This window comes from Cornus florida, unplaced genomic scaffold, assembly GCF_030987335.1.
Source record: "Cornus florida cultivar Cherokee Brave unplaced genomic scaffold, ASM3098733v1 CherokeeBrave_3.0.0_Hap2_Chr09, whole genome shotgun sequence".
NCBI lineage: Eukaryota > Viridiplantae > Streptophyta > Magnoliopsida > Cornales > Cornaceae > Cornus > Cornus florida.
In genome coordinates this window covers 56,288,423-56,310,958 of record NW_026775579.1, presented here as the reverse complement: position 1 = coordinate 56,310,958, position 22,536 = coordinate 56,288,423, and the positions used below count along the sequence as shown (strand labels likewise).

Here is a 22,536-nt window from a genome sequence, read left to right as displayed (position 1 = left end):
TCCATCTGCCATGGTTAACCAAAGGAGGTCTAACCGTTCTTACACAGCTAGATTCTTCTCCTTTTTGAACCCATATTTCTGACTGAATTGTTGGTTTCCTTTTGAAACTAGGATAAAAATGTTGTTCTGGCAGGACTCTATCAGCCACCGATGACCGAATGATTCTCACTGCCCTCGGCCCATTTTCTCTAAATATTGATCGATTGATTTCTTCGTGATTCTGTCTAGGCTGATGGCCTAACCTTTCATGGACACTGCGCTTTCTGGTTGATTGGAAATAGCCCCTCTTATCTGAGTCATTCCTTCGGCCTTTGCAATTTGGACAACAACCATGGTTGATGAGGGCAATTTGAGCTTCTCTTAACTGAATTTCCAAGTCCTTAACTTTCTGCTCATCATTACTGGCCGATGAATTACCAAGAACTTTTGGTAATCTTTCCTGTCTACCATTATCAGCGGCTTTTTCAGTTGCCAGGCTGATTACATTGGTACTGACAATATTAGGAAATGGATCGCCATCGACCCCCATTACATCTGGCTTCTTTTCAGGGAATTTCAATACACCTTCATCGATAGATTTCAGCAATACATTTCTAAATACATAACAATTGTTAGTAGTATGATTCCATGAATTATGAAATTTGCAGAACTCTCTTCCTTTTAAATCATTGGTCGATGGTATATTGTGTCCTTTTGGCAAAACGATTTGTTTGTCGGCCAACAAATGATCAAAAATTTGTTCTGTTTTGGCCAGATCAAACGTATAAATCTTACCAGTATCAGCCGTACCCTTCCTGGCCGATGAAGTCGATGGCTGAGTACCACTGGTGGATACATTTGGTTTTGTTAAAGCGTCACATACATAAGGCTTCTTTAGAATGACTTCGGCTAAATTAGCTTCAAAATCTTCCTCTTCAACCACATCAGTTGAATAAACTTCATAGTTGGGGTCCCTATAGTACGTACCTTTAGAGGAATTTTTTCGTTCTTTCTCCTCTTTGAGAACCAACTCATACCTGGTAGCTTTCTCGGCCAGGTCATACATGTCACGAAATGGAACTCCTTCAAACCTCTTCCGAAGTTCAAAATCAAGGCTGTTCAAAGCCAAACGAATGTACTCCTGTTCTGGAAGAGGTACACGACATCTTAATCTTGTTCTACTGAATCTTGCAATGAATGTCTCGACCGATTCACTAGGCAATTGACTTAGCCTGGATAAATCGGCCAGAGTAGGTTTTGTCTCCGTACGGTAAAACTGATTGTGGAATAATTCCTCCATCTGTGGCCAATTAAAAACAGAGTTAGGAGGTAGACGAATATACCATGAAAAAGCTGCCCCTGTCAAAGAGTTAGGAAAAAGTCTCAATTTCAACCACGGGCTAACACTGGCCTCTCCACATTGAACCGTGAATCGGCCAATGTGTTCCACGGTCGATTGATTCCCCTCTCCACTAAAGGTTACAAAATCAGGGACTTTATATCCTCTAGGGAACTCAACTTGGTCTACCACTTCTGGATAATGAGTTCTATAAATTGGTCGGCCGGCACCTCTAAGTTCCAGGCCATATTCTTCTGTGAGTAAATCAGCTAATTGTCTTCTATCTAACATAACTTGATGTGGCTGATTTAATATTGGTGGTACCTGATTAAAAACTGGCGGCTGATTAGCCGCTGGTTGATAGCAATTCGGCCAATCATGTGGCTGATTAGCCATATTTTGCCCCCCGAGCCCTACCTGTGGTGGCACATGAGTATACAGTGGGTTCGGTGGCCTCCACCTGATCTGATTGCCCCCCGAGTTCAAAGGCATCCGAGGAGGGTTTGGTGGAATTACCTGTGGCCGTGAACCTGCTACTGGTGGCTGATTACAACCTGCCAACGTAGGCTGAGGATAGCTTTCTGCCCAGGTGAGTAGCGTATGAACCGGCTGACTTGATGTTGCACCTGGTTGGAATGTCACTACTGGCGGCCATGGCTGTGATGTTTCAATGGCCCTCTCTGGCCGAGCAGCTTGTGATAGATTCGGCTGAGAAGCCGATTCCTGATTGTTGGAGCTGCTAGCTTGAGTCGGCTTGTTCAAAATAAAGGCTGAAAGTTGGGACATATTTTCATGCAAGTCGTTGTAGCGTGCTCCCATCCTTCCCATTGCATCTACCAAGGAGCTAACCTGTGCTTGAAGTACGGCTAACTCATCAGTAGGACCTGCTGCAAAGTTCTCAGCCTGTACTGGCTGATCGCCTTCCTCCAAATCTTCATCAGTAGCCACGGCCTTAGAATTTTTTGTGGGCCGCGGCATATTTGCCTCTTTTGTAACACTCTAGTAGTGTTCCCACCGGGTGTGCCAAAACGTGTTCGCGCGGTTTTTGTTCCCTATGCCGGTCGATGGACTCTTCGCGGGCGTGCCAGAGTATTTGTACAAAATACCCAAAATATGTAATTGAACACCAGCCTATCCCTTTTTCCGATGGCTGACTCTCAGGCGATTGTGTGGGAGAGAGACTAGTAAGAACTCCCAGCAAGGTTCTTTTATGCCTTGTTTGTAGTAAGGACTTTTTAGAGTGTCTAAAGAAATGCAACGGCTGATGAATGTTTGAATGGATGGAATGGCCGAGTGAAGACAGGTGGCAAGAACTTAATCGATCGCCGGCCGAACGTGATGGCGAGAACTTAATCAATCGCCATCAGCCAAACACAATGGCAAGAATTTAATCGATCGCCACCAGCCAAACACAATGGCAAGAATATAATTGATCGCCACTGAAACGTGATAGCAAGAATTTAATCAATTGCCATCAGCCAAGTAATGACAAGAATTTAATCAATTGTCACTACGATTCAATGGCAAGAATTTAATCAATTGCCATTGAATTGAAAGCCTAACTAAAATTGCGTAATTAAAATTGGCATAATTGAAATTGAAAGAAAATAAATGGCTGAATCGAAATAGTTGACGAGGATCTAATCAATTGCCATTAAATTGAAATAAAGAAATTGATAGGAAAATGACGTAGAGTCAATTGAAAACATTTTTAGTTGAAATGCATGTTTTGTGGTGGTGCTGGACAAGTTAGAAATGGAATACAATACTTCTATTTATAGAAATTCTAAAACCAACTAATTTCTAATTATTTCTTGCTAAAATCTCTCTTGCTTCAATCATTTTCTTTTGAAATTCAAGCTGAGTTACGGCCCAACATTCCTCGCCTTCAATATCGATGCTTCAGTTTCAATGGGAAAGTCTTTACTGAAATCTCTCTTTTCCTTGATTTGCTTTACTTTGTTGCTGAAAATAGGTCGTACTCCAGTAGTCTTTCACGTCTCTTCTCCTCTTGTTTCGTCTTGCTTCAAATAGAATACATTTGTTGAAGAAAATATTGATTGCTAAGAAGTCGGTAGAAAGCTGTTGGAAGATTGCTAGTAAGTTGCTGATTTTTAGCAACTTCTTTCTTCAAACTTGACTGAAATATTTCCCTTAAATGGCTGGAATACCATTTATAGCCTTGACCCATACACTCACGTGGCTGCCCCTTCCTTTTGAATTTCATTTCCATAAGGATTCAATTTCCTTTCTCATAACTAAATCCTTATTTTATAGGAACTTAATTATGTCACCTTAGCCAACTTCTCCCAATGTTCTATTTCTAATGAAATTTCCTTTTGAAATTAACACAAGTCTCGGTTGTTTAGTAACAACCCTTTTGGTGAGGTGGCTGAATATATAGATATCTTCCTAAATCTTCTCCTACTATTTCTCCATTGGCCGACCATTCTTGGACATGCTTAACACTTATCGGCTTCCCATTGGTCTACGTCGCTGCTGAAGTGGCTGCCAAGTTTTGGTGCCAACAGGTAGTAAGGTTTCATATATTTTTTTTTTGATATTAAATACGGAGTATTTGAATTTTTTATTGAAGTTTCTGAAATAGAATAGAAAATAATAGACGAATACTTCACAAAAACAACAATAAGGCTAATACATTTAACCATGCAAATAAATTGAATTGTATGTCGATATGTTACTTAGATATATATTGACATTATCATTTTCATTATATATATATTTTTTGTATTATTTTTTAATTATACAAAAAATATCTATAACTAGCATTAGAACTGTCATGTAAAATTACGGCCCGTTTACTTCTAATTTTTGTGATCATTAGAAAAAATTATTACAATATTTTTCAGAAGCTATAACATTTTGTCTTTCACTTGAAAAGACGAGAGATACCACTAGCTAGTGGTCCCACTTTTAACTTTGCTACATTCCTAAATCTACCTATTATATGATGATAGATACTTATTATGTCTATTACATAAATATATGTAGCTTTGATATCTCCCGTAAGTACCGAAACTATCTCATAAGTAATGAAATTTGCTCCCGTGTCTGGTTTGAAATGTTAAAAGAAAAAGTACAAAAGCATGCTATTTGAGGAATAATAAAAAACAATCACAAAAAATAAAAAAAAATAATCAAACACAATATATACATGATTCACCCAAATATTTGAGCTACAGCTATGGAGCATGCCGAACAATACTACTATGAAAAGATGAAGATTACAATGGATAATTTTCTCAATCAATGGCTCTATCTTGTGTTGACATAAATCAATCCAATCATACACACTTTATGATAATCTCACATCTCATCATATCCTAAAATAATAGTCTCAAACAAGGACGGATCTAGGATTTCTCATTGGGGTGGGCTAATATTAAACATAAATTTAATAACAAAATTTCTTAAGCAAATAAAAAAAAAAAAAAAATTATAACATAATATAGATAAATATTTGAATTCAAAGATTACAAAATATGTATTTAGGTTGTATTCGACGAGTTTTTAAAGACTCGAATTCGTCAATAATACACTTCAAGTCAATTTTCCAAACAAACTCCCGTTCAAGGTTGATGGTCATGCAGTCAGCAAAAAATTTATCTACAATCCTGCTCGCATTCTTGTTTTAACAAGTTTTATGCTTTGGTGGGAGGCTGAGGTGGGCTAATATTTGTATAGTAAATTTTTATTTTATTTTATTTTATTTTATTTTTTTTGGGGTGGGTTACAGCCCACCTTTGCACACCCCTCTGTCCGTCTTTGTTCCCAAACAATAGTTTATTAGAGACTCTCCTACCCATGGTTCGCTGTGGATATGTTATGTATCGTTTGATTCGTAATTCCTTTTCAAAGGTTCGATATCATTACATATCCTTATGAATCGTCCGGTTCAACCGGTTTACATTGATATTCATCCGAATCCGTTATACAATGATTGAGACGGTTATCGTGCGACTCTGAACCATGCAGTCCTGCCTCTCCTTTTATGTCACTTATTTAAATTAAATAAAAAATGACCAACTAACTAAATGTATTCAACACATTTAATGAATGAATATTTGATTTTATAATTAACAAGCTTTTATATATATTGGGAATACCTTTCAATTCCTGGTTAAAGCTTATTATTGGTCCAAATCAGTCAAGCCTGACCGATTCAAAAACCTAGGCCTGATTTTAGCCCCAACTAGGACTAGGTTTCAGTTTTATAGCCCAAAACTATACAAATTAAGCTCAAATTTTGACCCAATTCCTAAACGGGTCGGGCACGACTTAATACTCTCATCTGTTAATTTTTAGTGGGCCTGTTTAATGGTCGAAACCCGACGGACTCAGGTGTGGGCCTAAATTCTCGTAATCATCTCAAAAAAATGCCATTGAAAGGCAAAGATTAATCTTTTGGATTTTGGTAGTAAGGTTTCATAATTTTTTTTTTTGATATTAAATACTGAGTATTTGAATTTTTTATTGAAGTTTCTGAAATAGAATAGAAAATAATAGACGAATACTTCATAAAAACAACAATAAGGCTAATACATTTTAACCATGCAAATAAATTGAATTGTATGTCGATATGTTTCTTATATATATATTGACATTATCATTTTCATTATATATATATTTTTTATATTATTTTTTAATTATACAAAAAAATCTATAACTAACATTAGAACTGTCATGTAAAATTATGGCATCCGTTTACTTCTAATTTTTGTTATCATTAGAAAAAACTATTACAGTATTTTTCAGAAGACTATAACATTTTGTCTTTCACTTGAAAAGACGAGAGACACCACTAGCTAGTGGTCCCACTTTTAACTTTGCTACATTCATAAATCTACCTATTATATGATGATAGATACTTATTATGCCTATTCAATGAATATGTGTTGCTTTGATATCTCCCCATAAGTACCGAAACTCTCTCTCACAAGTAATGAAACTAGCTCCCATGTCTGGTTTGAAATGTTAGAAGAAAAAGTACAAAAGCATCGCTATTTGAGGAATAATAAAAAACAATTACAAAAAATAAAAAAAACAATCAAACACAATGTATACACCATTTACCTAAATATTTGAGTTACGTTTGTGGAGTATACCGAACAATTCTACTATGAAAAGATAAAGAATACAATGGATAATTTTCTCAATCAATGGCTCTATCTTGTGTTGACACAAATCAATCTAATCATACACTCGTTATGATAATCTCACCTCTCATCATACCCTAAAATAATAGTCCCAAACAAGGGCAGATCCATAATTTCTCATTGGGGTGTGCTAATATTAAACATAAATTTAATAACAAAATTTCTTAAGCAAAAAAAATAATAATAATAAATATTTAAATTCAAATATTACAAAATATTTATCTAAGTTGTGCTTGACGAGTCTTTAAAGACTCGAATTCGTCAACGATACACTCCAAGTCAATTTTCCAAACAAGTTCTCGTTCAAGGTTGATGGTCATGCAGTCAACAAGAAATTCATCTCTAATCCTGCTTGCATTGTTGTTTCAACACGTTTCATGCTTGGGTGGGAGGCTGAGGTGGGCTAATACTATTAATATATATATATATATATATATATATATATATATATATATATATAGGCTGGGCTAAAATTAGTATAGTAATTTTATTTTATTTTATTTTTTTTGGGGTTGTACCCACCCCTCTGTCCGCCTTTGGTCCCAAACAATAGTTCTTTTTTTAGTGGCTTGTCGTACACTAACGTAGAGTGTAACTTACTGCCCAAAAGGAACAGGTTTTATGACACGGAACTGGTTGCATTTTGGGAGTTGCAAAAACTAAATTTGCAACACTACAACTTCCCAAGAGGGTGGAACCGGTTCAGTTATTGTACATTAAAACTTACTGCCCTAATGGAACCAGTTCCACGGAACCAGTTGCATTTTAGTAGTAGCCAAAACCAAATTTGCAACGATACAAGCGAAATGCTAGTAGCCAAAGCTAGACACCAAAATTAGTAAATTTGAACGTCCCAAATCCTTCACATAATCAACACGTGATCAGACTCCACAAAATTACAACAACTAGAGCATTTAAAAGTGTTATTTGCATATGTCCAAATCATGTTAATCAATTATCTCATTCTTAAATTTGTGCTGCTCGAAGCATATCTCAAATGTGATTATTTCTAAACATGTAAACCTTTATTATCTTACAAAAAAGATTGAATAGTTATTTGCATATGTCCAAATCATGCTAATTAATTATCTCATTCTCAAATTTGTGCTCCAACCATATCTAGAATGTGATTATTTCTAAACATGTGAAACTCTATTATCTTACAAAAAAATATTAAATAGTTATTTGCATGGACTTTGATCCTCTAAGTTAAATTTTCTCTAAGTTATCCTAAGTTTAATTCTTTACAGATTGACACGTGATATTTAAAATCTATCTATAGTTTGTGTTAAAACACGTCAACTAATTTAAAGAAAGTTTGAAAATTATACCGTTTTTAGAAAAATTCATTTTTGTCGTGAAATATTCCCCCAATTGTGGGAATGAGCAAGAGGAAAGAGGGGGAACGATCTTTTTCGCAAAAGATGAGGGAAAGAGAACGACGTTAACTTTAAAGTATGGTGAATAGTTTTCAAACTTTGCTAAATTTTTCTTTATCTCAATACGTTATAGTTTTCAAATTTTTTTTAAATTAGTTGATGTGGTTTAACACAAATAATAAATAGATTTTAAATATCACGTGCCAATCTGCAGAGAATTCAAGTTAGGATAATGTTAATGCGAAAATTCTTGCGACTCGGAATGATGGCGTTTACCTGCAAAACAAAGGGACGTTACCTCGAATGATATTGGTGGGTTGCCAGCTGAGGACCTTCCGACGATCAAGTTAGTCCTTGTAATCATATCACATAATCATTATGTAATATTCTGTTTAGGGGTTTTTTTCTCATCCTGTGTACTGTTCCCTTGGGTACTATTTTTTGTACCCTTGGGTAATCTTTCCTTGGGTACTATTTTTGGTACCCTTGGGTAATCTTTCTTTAGGTACTATTTTTGGTACCCTTAGGTATTCGGCCCCTGGGTACTATATTTGGTACCCTTGGGTACTCTGCCCCTGGGTACTATTTTTGGTACCCTTGGGTATTCTTCCCCTGGGTACTATTTTAGTACCCTTGGGTACTTTGTCCCTGGGTACTATTTTTGGTACCCTTGGGGGTAATTTTCCCTTGGGTACTATTTTTGGTACCCTTGGGTACTATGCCCCTAGGTACTATTTTTGGTGCCCTTGGGTACTCTTCCCTTGGTAGAGAATAAATTGTACGAGTTTCATTCAGGTCGTCACTCCTTTAATAAGGGAATTAAATTTTACGAGTTTTACTCAGCTCGTCCCTTCAGTAAGGAATTTTTATTTACTATACCTTATAGTAAGGGGATATTGATTACAAGATTCATTCAGTCTGGGTCCTTGTAGTACATGACACTTATTTACTATCCCTTATAGTACGGGGATATTGATTACGGGATTCATTCAGCCCGGGTTCTTGTAGTACATGACACTTATTTATTATCCCTTATAGTACGGGAATATTAATTACGGGATTCATTCAGTCCAGGTCCTTGTAGTACATGACACTTATTTACTATCCCTTATAGTACAGGGATATTAATTACGGGATTCATTCAGCCAGGGTCCTTTTAATACAGGATACTCATTATCATTCCTTGTATCCCTTTAGTAAGGGAATTAGATTTTTGTTAAGCGTCGGGAATGCTAAGTCCTACTGAGCTAAGCATGCTTACTTTTTTTCCCCTTTTAATAAAGGAAGTGGATTTGCTCGAGCGTTGTGAGCTCTCCCTTTAATAAGGGAGTAGTTAACCCGTCGTCTCTTTACCAAGGGAAGAAGATGAAGTTGACCCTTCGTTCCTTTATGGGGAAAGAGGTACAGTCTGAAGGAGGGTGACCCCTTTAATACGAGAGGTAGTCGTTTCGTCTTTCTAGTAAATGAAGGAAGCTTTGATTATCTCACCCTTCTGTGTAAAAGAAGTAGTTGGCTTCTTGTCCCTTTAATGAGGGAAGAATGTGTTGTTGGCTTCTCGTCCTGGACGACTAGTGCCCCCGAGGGTCGCTAAAAGAGAGAGACTAGAAACCCGACTAGTTCGATGTACCAAGGTTGGTACGTCAATCTTTTAGACCTTGTCATCATATGCAGATCGACGATTGATATCGTGTGATCCACTATTCTGCCTCCGATGGTGGGATCTTGGGTGATGACCCATTTTATAGACGTTTATATAGCGGACGAGGTGCCTGGTGCTGCAACAATTTACAGTTGTCTAAAAATATTAAATTGTGTTAGAAATGATTACTGAAAATTAACTTGCCATGGATTATCAATCCAAAGTTCTGCATAATCTGAAGTCGATAGGCAATTCCTGCAAAGGAAGAGAGGTGACGACTGTCGTCTGGTAGGTAGAGGCTTGGTGTCCAGCGATTGGCGTGATGGGGTCGTGGTACCCAACGACTGACAGATGATGGTCTGGTGGCCAGTACCTCGTTGGGTCCAATGATCGCCCTTCACTTAAGAACCTCATTGGAAATACAGACCTCATGGAATCTGGAGGGATATTAGAACTCCTTAGACCTGAAGGCCTTGATACATTCTTAGGTGTAGAAGGCCACCCTGATTGCACGAACGGAAGGAGTAACGAGACTCCGTTGCTAGAGACATCTTCAGTGGTAGAGGCTTTACTAGTAGGTTGTTGGTAGCGATCTTCTTGAGGGGTGGATACCAACTCACTTATGTAGGCGCAGAAGGATTATGCCTTAGTCTTCAACGATCAGGCCTTAGTAGTTGGCTGCTGCCAGATATGATATAGAGTTTGGTCTTAGATGACCAAACCTCAGTAGTGAGGGGACCAAGCATCGCTAGATGGAAAACACCATACTGGACTACCTGGGTCGACATGTCAAATTTTGATTATTGTCATCGTATACTGGGTGGCATCACACAACCCACCGTTTTGCCCCCAATATGATGGATGGATAATCATGATGTAGAGATCCGTCCTTATATAAGAATATGGAAACCCGTTGTCAACTGATGACTTTGGGATGGTTTCCATAATCGGAAACTTTCGTCTTGCCGTCCGAGCCAAGTCGAGTCAGGATTATTATTTCTTCAGAGAACTAATCGGTTCCCACAGACGGCGCCAGCCGTCGTTCCGAGTCGCGAGGATTTTCGCATCAACAGATAACTTAGAGAAGATTTAACTTAAAGGATCCATGCATGTCCTGTTTACATATGTTCAAATCATTTTAATCAATTATCTCATTGTCAAATTTGTGCTACTCCTATCATATCTCGAATGTGATTATTTTTAAACATGTAAAACTTTATTATCTTACAAAAAAGAATGGAATAGAATTAACATTAACATTAATAGAATTTACTCGATCAAAAGAAATTTGTACTCTATTTCCAAATCCACCTTTCAAACATCAGAGAAGTCTAAACAAAACTATCATAAGATTCAACAATGTTCAAAAAATGATATCCATATAGTTACATGGCTTAAGTGATATTTCATCTCGTTTCAAAATGAAAAGTAGAAGGTTCGACTCTTAGTCACATAATTTTTTAAAACAAGTTATAAGTGTCGTTCTTACGTTTTGTGTGTGCTCCTGTTTTCACGTTTCGCGTATATGCTTGCTCCTGATCTCACTATGTAACTTAGATTAACGTTCCGCGTATATGCTTGCTCCCGATCTCACTATGTGACTTAAATTTTTGCCGCTTTTTGTATTTCCGCTCTCGCATTGGCCTCGCTCCTCCACCTGCCTCACGTGACTTATGTAATGCTTTAGTGTAGAACAAAACAAGTGTTTTGTGATGCAGTGTTATGAAATGAGAACAAAACATGTTTGACGACAAAAATTTGCGGTGAGAATTTTGGAACAGAAACATGGTAGAACATGTTTGGCAAGGTATTTCGTTCCAAAAAATATGAGAGCAAAACATGTTTGGTAGGGTAAAAGTGTAACCAAAATCAGTAAAAAAAAAAAAAATCATGAAATATCTTTTTTTTTTAAGTGACAAGTTCCAAAACTATAATTTACCCAAAAAAAATTATTGGGTTTCCTTTGTTAAAAAATTACCAATAAAAACCTGTAAATATTACCAATAAATTCCATTGCATGATGTTAGTACGAGTGATGGGTTTTTTAATTAAAAAATTACCAATAAAAACCTGTAAATAGAAAGTTTGCTTCTTCATAGTACCCTTTTACTAAAAATAGAAAAACAAATTTGATCATATATTATAGAGTAATAATAGGGGAACTGAAAAGGAATCACCGAATTAATATTGAATTTGACGTGGTTGGCCATTCTTATCACGTGTTAAACAATTATTTTTGGAAACTGTTTAAGTAGATGAGGTGGACAAAAACACGTCAGATTCGGTACTTATTCGGGGTTAATTCATCGGTCTCCCTATAATTATTCTATATTATATTATCTAATAATAAGTCACAATTTGTTTCCTTTGTTCTTTTCTTTCTCCATTTTATTTTTTATTTTTTAAATTTCAGATTGACAAATATAAAAAATGCGGATTCAGGTATAAGAGTGTAAACTATATATATATATAGCAGTTGAAGAAATTGCAAGAAATTTGAGAATTTGGATCAAACAAAAATTCAGTTAAAAAAATAACGAAGGTTGAAAATAACGACAGACGAGAGCGCTTTGAAAACAATCATATTCGTGGGTCGTCATTTTCAAAGAGCTTCTGATATTTAGATGGAGGGTTGTTTTCAGCTACAAAGCACGAATCGTTTGGAATCGCCTCCAGAATCGACAGACGAGAGCGTACAAGAGCTCGCTGGAGTGACAGATATACGCGCTGAAGCTTTAGGCTCGCCGGAAAACGCAGAGGTGGGGTACGCCGAAAAAAGTAGAGGTGAGATAGAGATCGTTTTTAGCAACGCACAGGTAAGGTTTTTGGAATAGCCTCCGGAATTGGCAGAGGAACTCACTAGTGAGAAGAAAAAGACTCTCGGAAAGTTTCAGATCTATTTCAGTATCGTCAATTTCAACCCCACTGCAGTGACAAAAAGACCACTGTGAATCGCCTTGCTGCTTGAACCCTAGAAATGTTTTGCGATTGTCTTTATACTTGTTCTCAAAATGAAACAAAGTTTGGCATATGTTTCACCCGTTACAGTGTTTAGTGGGCCGGCCAAATTTTGGGAACAAGGCAAAACACTGAAATTTTGTTCCAACATTTGGCCCATTCTTGCAAAACGTTCTTACACTCTTGAAAACAATACAGGCCATGCCGAACATATTTTGGGCCTCAATAGTGGTACTGTAACACTTTGGGAAGAAAACAAAACATGGTAGACTAAACACCAAATAGGCCCTTAGGGTTCCAGGTGTTCCAAGTGCATGCGGGAGTTACACGTTGATTTGCTGAAATGGTGAAAATATATAAAAAATAGGGATAATTTCACTTACACTCCCTGAAGTTTGGCCAAAGATCAGTCTAAAACATCTTTCGAAAATAACTATCACTCACATTATAAACGTTTACTCCGTTTTTCACTCACACTCCAAAAATTAGTTGACAGGTGTGTCAGACCACTTTTTACGTATAAAAAGACATTCTTACCATTTGACTTTGGTTTGACCCACTAAATTATTTCTTTAATGATTAAAATTACATGTTTACCCTCATTTGACTTTAATTTGACTATTCAAATGACATATTTGCCCTTCCTTTTCCATATACAGAAATACAAAGTTGAAATGCTCTCTATAAAGGGTCAACGAATCCCCCTGTGCCGGGCTTTCTGTTGCTCGGATAGTAGTAATCCCAGCCTTTATTCTTATAGTATAGTCTCGAAGGTCCGGCTCAAAGATATAGTAATATACACACATTACACAATACACACAGAGACATATATATATATATATACACAAACAAACATAATAAAATAGATCTTCAAAATAGAGTTAACCTCAAGTCAATGTCTCTCTCTCATCATGATAAGCATTTAATGCCCACCCACCAACAAGTTGTCATCCCTACTTACTCCGTAGATCTTAGGAGTTCCAGACTAAATATAATAATGGTAAGGGGTAAAGGCAAAAAAAATTCCCATCAACACCATAATAATGGCAGGGGATAATCCAAAAGATAATGACGTTATGATGGTTTACAATCTGCTTACTGGGCCTAGACGATGATGTTGCGATCAATCCCATGAACCAATTTGCAATTGACCCCGAAATTACTTCACAAATCAACCCCAACACACAAAAACTGTAGTTTCGGCCAAACTGTAATTCCGGCGAAGTGAAAAACGGTGGTTGTGGGTGTGTGGGTAGGTGTAATGATAAACTGTTGTCATTTTAGATGGATATGTACATATATATGTACATATATATATATATGCACATATCTATGTACCTGTGAATGAAAAAGGAAGAAGGAAGAAGAATAAGGGAAGCGAGGGAATTTGAGTAGAAGACGAAGGTGAAGTCAGTAATTCCATCTGACATGGCTTCTTTGCCTGCGATCATCAACCTCACTTGTGCAAATTGCACCATCACCATGCCCACAAATGGCAGCACACTCTTCCTTCCCTCCATATTCTCTTCCATCACTTTTTCTGGTCTCCTTCCCTATTTAGCCCAGAAGATGCTCTGGCCTTTTTTTCTTCCCACGATTGAGTCAATTTTGGATTTACTAAGTGGAAGGCTGTCTTTTCTTCTTTGCCGGCGCCGACGAATTTCTCGCCGAGCTCTATGGCTTGGGCAGTGGTGCGGTGGTGGGTCACCGGAAACTCCATGTACATGTCCCTTTGCCGCCGCCTGAGCTGCGGCTCCACCTCTCAGTCCACTGTATCGCTAGCCTTGATATACTACTTGCTCGCCACACCACAGAACAGTGTTCACCGTCGGTCAGATTCTTGCCAGTCGCTGTTCCTTGCTCGGCGCTGCTCTTCACGCCGTTTAGTAATTCCATTCTTGCAATAGAGATGGGAGAGGGAGCGTATGGAGATAGAAGAGAGAGAAATAGTGTGTAGGGGTATAGAAGTCATTTACATTATCTAATATTTTAGAATAAATGTAATTAAAAAATTAGGGGCAAATATGTCTTTTCCCATACTTTTAACAGAGCCAGTATCGAAAAAGCGAAAATGAACCTAAATGATAATTATTTTTGAAATGGACCTAAATGATAATTATTTTTGAAAGATATTTTATACTGATATTTGATCAAATTTAAAAAGTGTCAGTGAAATTACCTCTAAAAAATAACAATAAAATAAATAATAATAAAGTGATTGTCGTATTCAAACTATTCATACAGAATAAAATCAAACCTAAAGATGGCTCTTATCGTCACTATTTGCTTTTAGGTTAGTGGATGTCTACACAATGTACTTGATTCCAAACAAACAAGTACAATCATGGAAAAGGTCCACCCAAACAAAATCCAACGGTGGAGGAAAAAGGAGCAGAACTAGGATGACTTATCCGTCCTGTACGTGGCTGCCCGACCTAGTTTTTGTGGAAAAAGGACAAACGTCAACCCAGTCCGACGGTCCACATGCAATCACCTTCACAATTCCGCGAAAACCCGGAGCCGCGAAAACTCAGACTTTGGAAGGTACTATCCAACGCATTCCCCCACCAACACATTTGTCCAAAACCACTAGGGATGTCAATTTTTACCGTCTCGCCGGGATCCCGTTCTGTCCTACCCCGTTAATAACAGATATGGGAGCACTTGTTATACCGTTGGGGCGGACATGGATACAAATTTTGTACCCGTCGAGGGTCACGGGGTGGGTAAGGGTTCAATATACATATCTTAGGGGCCCCACCCCGCCCCGCCCCGCCCCGCCCCGTATATAACTATATATATATATATATATATATATATATATATATATATATATTAATAAGTTATTTTAGCGGCTTACCCAATTACCCATCTCTTACAATCCTAATTTGGGATATAAATTTGGTATTAAATTTGCTTTTGTTTTGGTTATGGTGGAAGTTGTGATTTGGTTGTATTAAACTTTTATTTTTGTTTATTATGTTCTCTGAATTATGTTATGTGCATGTTTTTTTTTTTATTTTTATTAGGATACATAATTTTATTTATGTTGTGTCATTCCTAGGTTTTGCACATTTAAATAGGTTCCAAAAAGTGGGAGAAAAAAATTTGTTAGTGGGGCGGGCACGGGGGCACAGTATTTCCTAACGGGGCGGGGTTGGATATGAAAATCCAACCCGTCGCGGGTCTCGGGGCGGGCATGAACTTGACAAAAATTAAAAGGGGCGGGACGGGATTTAGGGAAACCCGCTCCAAACCCGCCCCGTTGCCATCCCTAAAAACCACCGCCAATTAACCAACTTAACCATGGTTACTTTTTTTTTTTTCTTTCCCTTCTTAAAAGCTAATTGTTCAAAACCCCCTATATTATCAAAAATTGCATTTTACTCCTAATATAAAATTCAACTATTAAAAGTTTACCAATCAATTCAACTGGTTAATTTCACCAATAAAATGTACTCAATGAATTGATAGTAATGAATTATTAAATTTATACCAAATAAAGAAATTTTTTATAAGTTCAATACAAAAAAAATAAATTAAGAATAACTGACACATCCAAATAAAGAAAGGTAGAAACTTATCATCAGACAACGTGAATATCCTAAGTATTATTAAAAATGAATAACGATTCAAGCATTCATCACGTCACACGATTACATTAATTATTACTCATGTAAAAATTAATCATATTTATCCAATTACTCAGTCTAATTATAAAATTACCCAATTCCCTATGGTTGCTCATTCTAACTAGTATAATTTCTTTATTAACCTCTGTAGATCAGTCATTCCTGGCTTTCTTCTTTTTAACATTAATTACAAAGAAATTTCAGAAGGAAAATCTTACCATAGGAGAATACAGAATCACAATTTAAACATTTGATATCAAAATAATACATTTATAGAAAAAACAACATAGTTTTAGTCAAATTTTTTGCTATCTTTTTATTTGACTAAATTTGACCAATCTTAAAGGTTATATTTGAGTAGCTCGTATACAAGAAATTTTTTAAAATTGTCTCGAGACTTTTGATCCCGGTTAATTATAGTTGAACTTGTAAGTAAAAAAATTAAAAAAAAAACTTATACATTTTCAACACGAATAAGTGTCCAACAGTGAATAGCCCAGAGTGCAGACAAATGATCTTGAAACTATGTAATAACTTATCGGTATAAAATGGGGTGATATATAATTTTTTTTTATAGTTTAGGGATGTTATACAATTAACCTTTTCCAGAAACCACCTCTATTAAACGCTAACCTCTCTATTTTTCTGTCTCTTCTTCTTCCTCCCTTCCTTTGAGCTCAAGAAATCTCCGATTCTAGAGAGAGAAAATGAGCTGCAATGGCTGCCGAGTGCTCCGAAAGGGATGCAGCGATTCATGCATACTCCGCCAGAGTCTCCAGTGGATCGATAGCCCCGAGGCACAAGCCAACGCCACACTCTTCGTCTCCAAGTTCTTCGGTCGGGGCGATCTCATGGCTTTCATCTCCGCCGTGCCGGAGAGCAAGAGAGCCGGTAATCGAAAACCTAATTTGATCTGATCAAAGCTTTGCTTTCTGTTTGCTTATTCAATTGATTTGTTTCTTATTCTGTTTGGTTTTTGTTTGCCTTTTAATTTGTCTTTAAGCTTTGTTTCAATCACTGTTGTTCGAAGCGTGTGGTCGCACTGTGAATCCGGTGAACGGCGCCGTTGGTCTCCTCTCTGCCGGGAAATGGCAGGTGTGCCAAGCCGCCGTGGAGACGGTGCTCGCAGGCGGCGAATTGCGGCCGATCTATGCTGGAATTCCGTATCCGGACGGCGATGAAGGCTCCTATGCGTTTCTCGCTAACTCGATGAAGTTTCAAAATCGGCTTTCCGAACACTCAACCGACTTCAATTTCTCTCCGGCTACATGGATTTCGGCGGGAAGAGGAGGTAGAGGACGGAATTATCAGGCGGCCAGAATTCAGACGGTGACGATGTCGTTTGATTCCGGCAGATCGGAAATGTTGACGTGCTCCGGGAGCGACAAGAATGGTGTTGAGGAGCCGAAGCTTTTGAACCTTTTCGTCTAAAATCGAGTCAAAATAAGGTTTGATTTGATTTTTCGGCCATTACATATATAATTGTAAGTGAGAGAGAGTACTGTTTTTGACTAATAAAATTAAACTTGTTATGAAACCTCATTAACGGACAGAAGCTTTGAATTCTACTATGAATGATTTCTTTTTTTCTCTCTGTTTTTTTTTAGTTGAATTTTTTTTTTTCAAATAATTGTCAATTATACTATATTTTGTCCGTAGGATAACCCCAACACCAACCTCTAGAAGGAGGGTGAGAGATTAATATTGGGATTGAGTGCAGTAGCAAAAAGAGAGGGCGATCTTTAAGATAAAAAAAATAAGAAGAAATTTTATAGATATGTAGTCCAAAAATAAAAAAATTCAATAGGTATATATAAGAGCAAAAAAAGAGAGAAAATTTGTGGGGGCAATTGCTCCCACCAGGCCTTCACCAAGTTCTTGTCTGAACACAAGTGCTAATGTTGAATTTGACGATTCACAATATATGCACACCTTAAAGTGCACTAGAACATAGGATTTGAGTTTACAGTCCACACTTGTGTGTACAGCAGAGGATCCAAGTTCACAGGTTCTATGCATGTGTGTAGACTATGAACGATCTTCCTATGCACAAATGTTATAGTACATCCAAACCCAACTCTTAGACTTGAGTCTATAGGTAAACTTGAAAGTTTTTTTCTCTTGATTTTTTTGTTTGTCTACTAATGATGACGATTTTGGTTGTTGGTTGGTGCATCGGTGTCAAACCTCATATCCGAACATTTTTTTCTACATGAAATTTTTCAAAAAATTCAACTCCCAAATTGTTTATAAACTTGTATGCAGTCTATGATATTTTTAAGAGTAAAATGCTTTCTAAAACAATATATATATATATATATATATACACACACACACACATGAAATATTTGTGAGATATAATTTTTGTAATTGGTAAATTTCGATGTCAAAACAAATCTGATTGAGTTATAATTTCACGTTCTAAATTCAACATCGAGATCGGCTGCAGAATTGAAAAGTTGTTTAAGTTTGAGATACTGAGATCTACGAAAATGGAATGAACAACACATTAGGAAGACGAGTTTTGAGGTTATGACACTTTTCATACTTGGTATAGGTTTTGCAACTTACCAAAACAGGTGTTTGGCCTTCATTGCTCAAGACTGGTCATCTCGAACAGGTTCAAGCTTTTTGGAACCGGTTAAAGGATTAAACAATTGCTTCGAAATTTCATGGCCATCTTGAACCGATGTCTGGCTTTCATTAGACTTTGAAGTGGAGTTATTTGAGTTAAAAAAAAAAAAAGGCGGAGACAAGTTGACATGGGGAATTACTGTCTGCTCTTTAGAGTGAAAGTCACCTTACTTAAAAATTTTTTTTGCTTAAAAACAATCTTATCTTAATATTTTTCGATCCATATGATTTGGACAATGATTTGACGTAATTTGATAGAAAATTGATGAGATTGGATTCCACACACACATGAACTTGCTAGATTAATTTCTAAATTTTTCAGCAAAATTTGCAAATCGAATTTCATGTTGTGATTGCTTTATGAGATTTGAAATTAATTGAAGATTCTATGGAGTCAAAAATTTGTGTTCTTAGATACTCAGAAAAATTCTTTGGAAATTTGAATCATGTGTGAACTTGAAGAATAAAAGTGATTTGTTTTTGTTTTAATAAAAAAAAAAATTGAATTTTTTTGAAAAATTCAAAAAGATTTTTGAAGAAAAATTTTCTGAAAATTTTAGGCTACGAATTCAAGTCTGGAGTACTTGAACCGATTCCACATTCTTTGACCCGGTTCAAGTGTGCAAGGTTTCATTAAAAAATGAAACTGCCTGACTTGAACTGGTTCAAGAGGTCTTTAGTTCCTTTCAAAAAGGAACTGCCAGACTTGATCTGGTTCCACAATTGCTGAACCGGTTCAAGCCGGCATGCATGAGGCATTTAAGGTTCCTTCTTGCCCGCCGAAGGGTCACTTTGCCGTCCCCTCTTTGTACGATTTTTGCTCTCTCTCTCTCTTTCTCTCACATAACTTTCACATCTTCATATATAACATCATATATCACTTTATACAATATTCTACTTGTGACTGAGATTACAATCTTCTATTGTTGTTGAGCTTTGTGTTTATTTTGTGGGGATTGAATATTGAAATCAAGCTTTCTCTATAACACCTTTAGGGTTGTACACCAGGTGTTTGATAAAATTCGTTAAAGAAGTTTGAAACCTCAAACCAAAAATTTTTGTGAATCAAATGGCACCAAGAATCTCTAAGGAGGCCAATGGCAAAATAATTGAGGTTCCAAAAGCTCCCAAGCGAGCTAGAATAGGCATTGTCATCCAAGAACCCCAAGGAGGTTCTAATGCTCCAATGGAGATTTCTCCCATACCTATGGCGACTGATTCTTCGTCATATTCGGTACCATCTGGGTATCCATCTGTGTCTGCTACTGGGAAGGTCAAGTTTTCAGAAGATCACTTATACAATGCTCTTGCTTAGAAGGCATATAATGACGTCTACAAAGACGGTCCAATCAAAACCGAGAAGAATGTCAATTTGAAAAAGCTTCGAAACAGTGCTGGGCAGAAGCTTGTTACTTACATTGAGAAAAACAAATGGATGTTCTTCATAAAACTCAACAATGGTAATTTTTCTCAGGATATGATTCACTACTTTTATGCCAATTTTCGAGAAATTTATGAGATGCACTTCATCGTGTCTATTTTTGGGATGGACTACATGGTTGATGAAGAAACAATTCAAGCCATAATGAATACCCCAGATAGACATTCAATTCCTGGAAAGGTGTTATCTTTGGAAGGCTTAGGTCTAGAATTGCCCCAAATTGCTAATATCATTTGTGTTCATGGATCTCCAAGGAATGATTAATATATTTATGCTCGTTTTCTCACAGAGAAGCGGCATTCTTTAATATTTTTGCCATGGCCAATCTAGGCTACTTTGGGAAGAAAGACGAGATCACTTTAGAACGAGCACATGTTCTATATTTTCTTATTACAGGAGAACACATTCAACTTGCATCATCCATTGTGCAATTGATGATGGTTCATTACAAGAAGAACTCTCGTCGCTATTCATTTCCATTTTTAGTGATCATAATGAATTTCTATAGGAAACAGAAGATTTTGATTCCTCCTAGAGCATACAATCAGCATATCATGACTGAATTGGATGTTCGTGCCTTGAACAAGTCCAAGAAAGCTAGAGAGAATGCTTGGAAAGCTCAGAGAGGATCTGAAGAAACACCGTCACAGGTACCAGAGATTACACAACTATTTCCTCTCAAAGGAAATTTTTCTAGAGAAGATGCGAACCTATTGTATTATCTCCTTTTTCAGAATCAACAGACTATCCTTCATAACCAACAATTAATGATGGATGATATTCAAGAGTTCAAGCTTGAGATCAGATAGCTTAGAGTTCAACAAACAGGTGGTTCTTTAGAGGATGTCTACAGACTTGTTCCTCCAAATCCATCTTTGGTAGCTGAGGATGATGATGAGGAGACTGATGATGGTGATGAGGATGGTGATGATCAGGATGGTGATGATCAGGATGGTGAAGATTATTGATGTTCTTCTGATATTATTTTTTGGAGATACTGATGCTTGATATTTTGTCTCTAATCATGCATCATGACATCATATTTTATTGACATTCTCATTATTTTATGGATATTATTATCTTTTTGGCTGAATCGCTTGTTTTAACTGAATTAGCTATTTCTCTTCTATTTTATTCCAATAATTGTTTGCTTTGTCAATTTGTTCCAAAAAGGGGGAGAACAAGGGTTACTTAAGGGGGATAAAACTTGATACTTTCTTAAGGGGGAGTCAGGGGGAGTTTTTATAAAATTATTTTTATTAAACTTTCACTGGTAGTTTTGCTTGATAATGTGCAGGAAATCAGGTAAAATATTTTATCCAAGAAGTGAAGAGAACAGAGAAGAAATTCCAGAAATTCCGTGTCTTTGACAAAATTGTAATTTGCTTTTTCTGCTTGGGTAGATTACATATTATTTTTAGGGTTTTGTCACGAAATTGCCAAATTGGGAGATTATGAGATATAATTTTTGTAATTGGCAAATTTTGATGTGAAAACAAGTTCAATCAAGTTATAGTTTCACATTCTAAATTCAAGATCGAGATCGACTGAGGAATTGGAAAGTTATTATTCAAGTTTGAGATACTAAGATCTACGAAAAAGGAATGAACAACATATTAGGAAGATGAGTTTTGAGGTTAGAAGACTTTTCATACTTAGTTTTGCAACTTACCAAAACAGGTGTCTGGCCTTCATTGTTCAAGACTGACCATCTTGAACCGGTTCAAGCTTTTTGGAACCGGTTCAAGGATCAAATAATTGCTTCAAAATTTCACTGGCCATCTTGAACCTGTTCAAGGCTTTCAGCAGGATTTGGTAACTTAGTTTCATGTTCTGATTTACCTTCCTATTTGGTTTATAATTCTACCAAAAGTCCTATCCATGAAAATTACATTTTCCTATGTATATATAGGTCTTTGAAAATTCTATATAAACCTTGAGTTTCATCTAGGTTGATACGGCTTTTGCACTACAACTTCAGAATTCCTAAAAGCTTATTTGTAATGTCCCAGATTTTTTTGGATTTTTTTTTTTCCAATCATTTTATTTTATTTATATTTTAGTGTCTCGATTTGCGTGTCACGCGGCCTCGAGGGCCGTTTTGGTCATTTTATTGAGCCGAGAGTTTTAGAAATGTATTTTTAATTCTTTTAAGTCATTTTGAGGTAATGAGATCACTTTTAAAATTTTTCGGAAGTTGGGACGATTTCCGGGCTAGGGATCCTCTCTCGATTTTGCCATTTTAGGTAAGGGGCGTTATGAACTTTTCACCAGCATGTATATATATGTGTATCTATTTTGGTGGGAGATATTTTAGTGACATTGTTGGTATTGAAATGGATGTAGATGGGCAAAAGA

At 36.6% G+C, this 22,536-nt stretch overlaps 1 protein-coding gene across 1 annotated transcript; it reads left to right on the top strand.

Annotated features, from left to right (window-relative positions):
- The first annotated feature begins 16,697 nt into the window (after positions 1–16,697).
- Positions 16,698–17,693, top strand: LOC132273299 (LOB domain-containing protein 38-like). Its single transcript, XM_059774284.1, has 2 exons — positions 16,698–16,994; positions 17,107–17,693. Exons 1-2 carry the CDS (start codon positions 16,811–16,813, stop codon positions 17,532–17,534), a joined length of 612 nt encoding a protein of 203 aa, XP_059630267.1. The 5' UTR covers positions 16,698–16,810; the 3' UTR covers positions 17,535–17,693.
- The last annotated feature ends 4,843 nt before the right edge of the window (positions 17,694–22,536 follow it).

What these genes read in the sequence shown, in the direction of transcription:
- LOC132273299 (XM_059774284.1), top strand. Translation starts at nt 16,811, where the DNA reads ATGAGCTGCAATGGCTGCCGAGTGCTCCGAAAGGGATGCAGCGATTCA. An exon ending in GCCGGAGAGCAAGAGAGCCG is followed by an intron (nt 16,995 to 17,106) that starts GTAATCGAAAAC and finishes TTTGTCTTTAAG; the next exon opens with CTTTGTTTCAATCACTGTTG.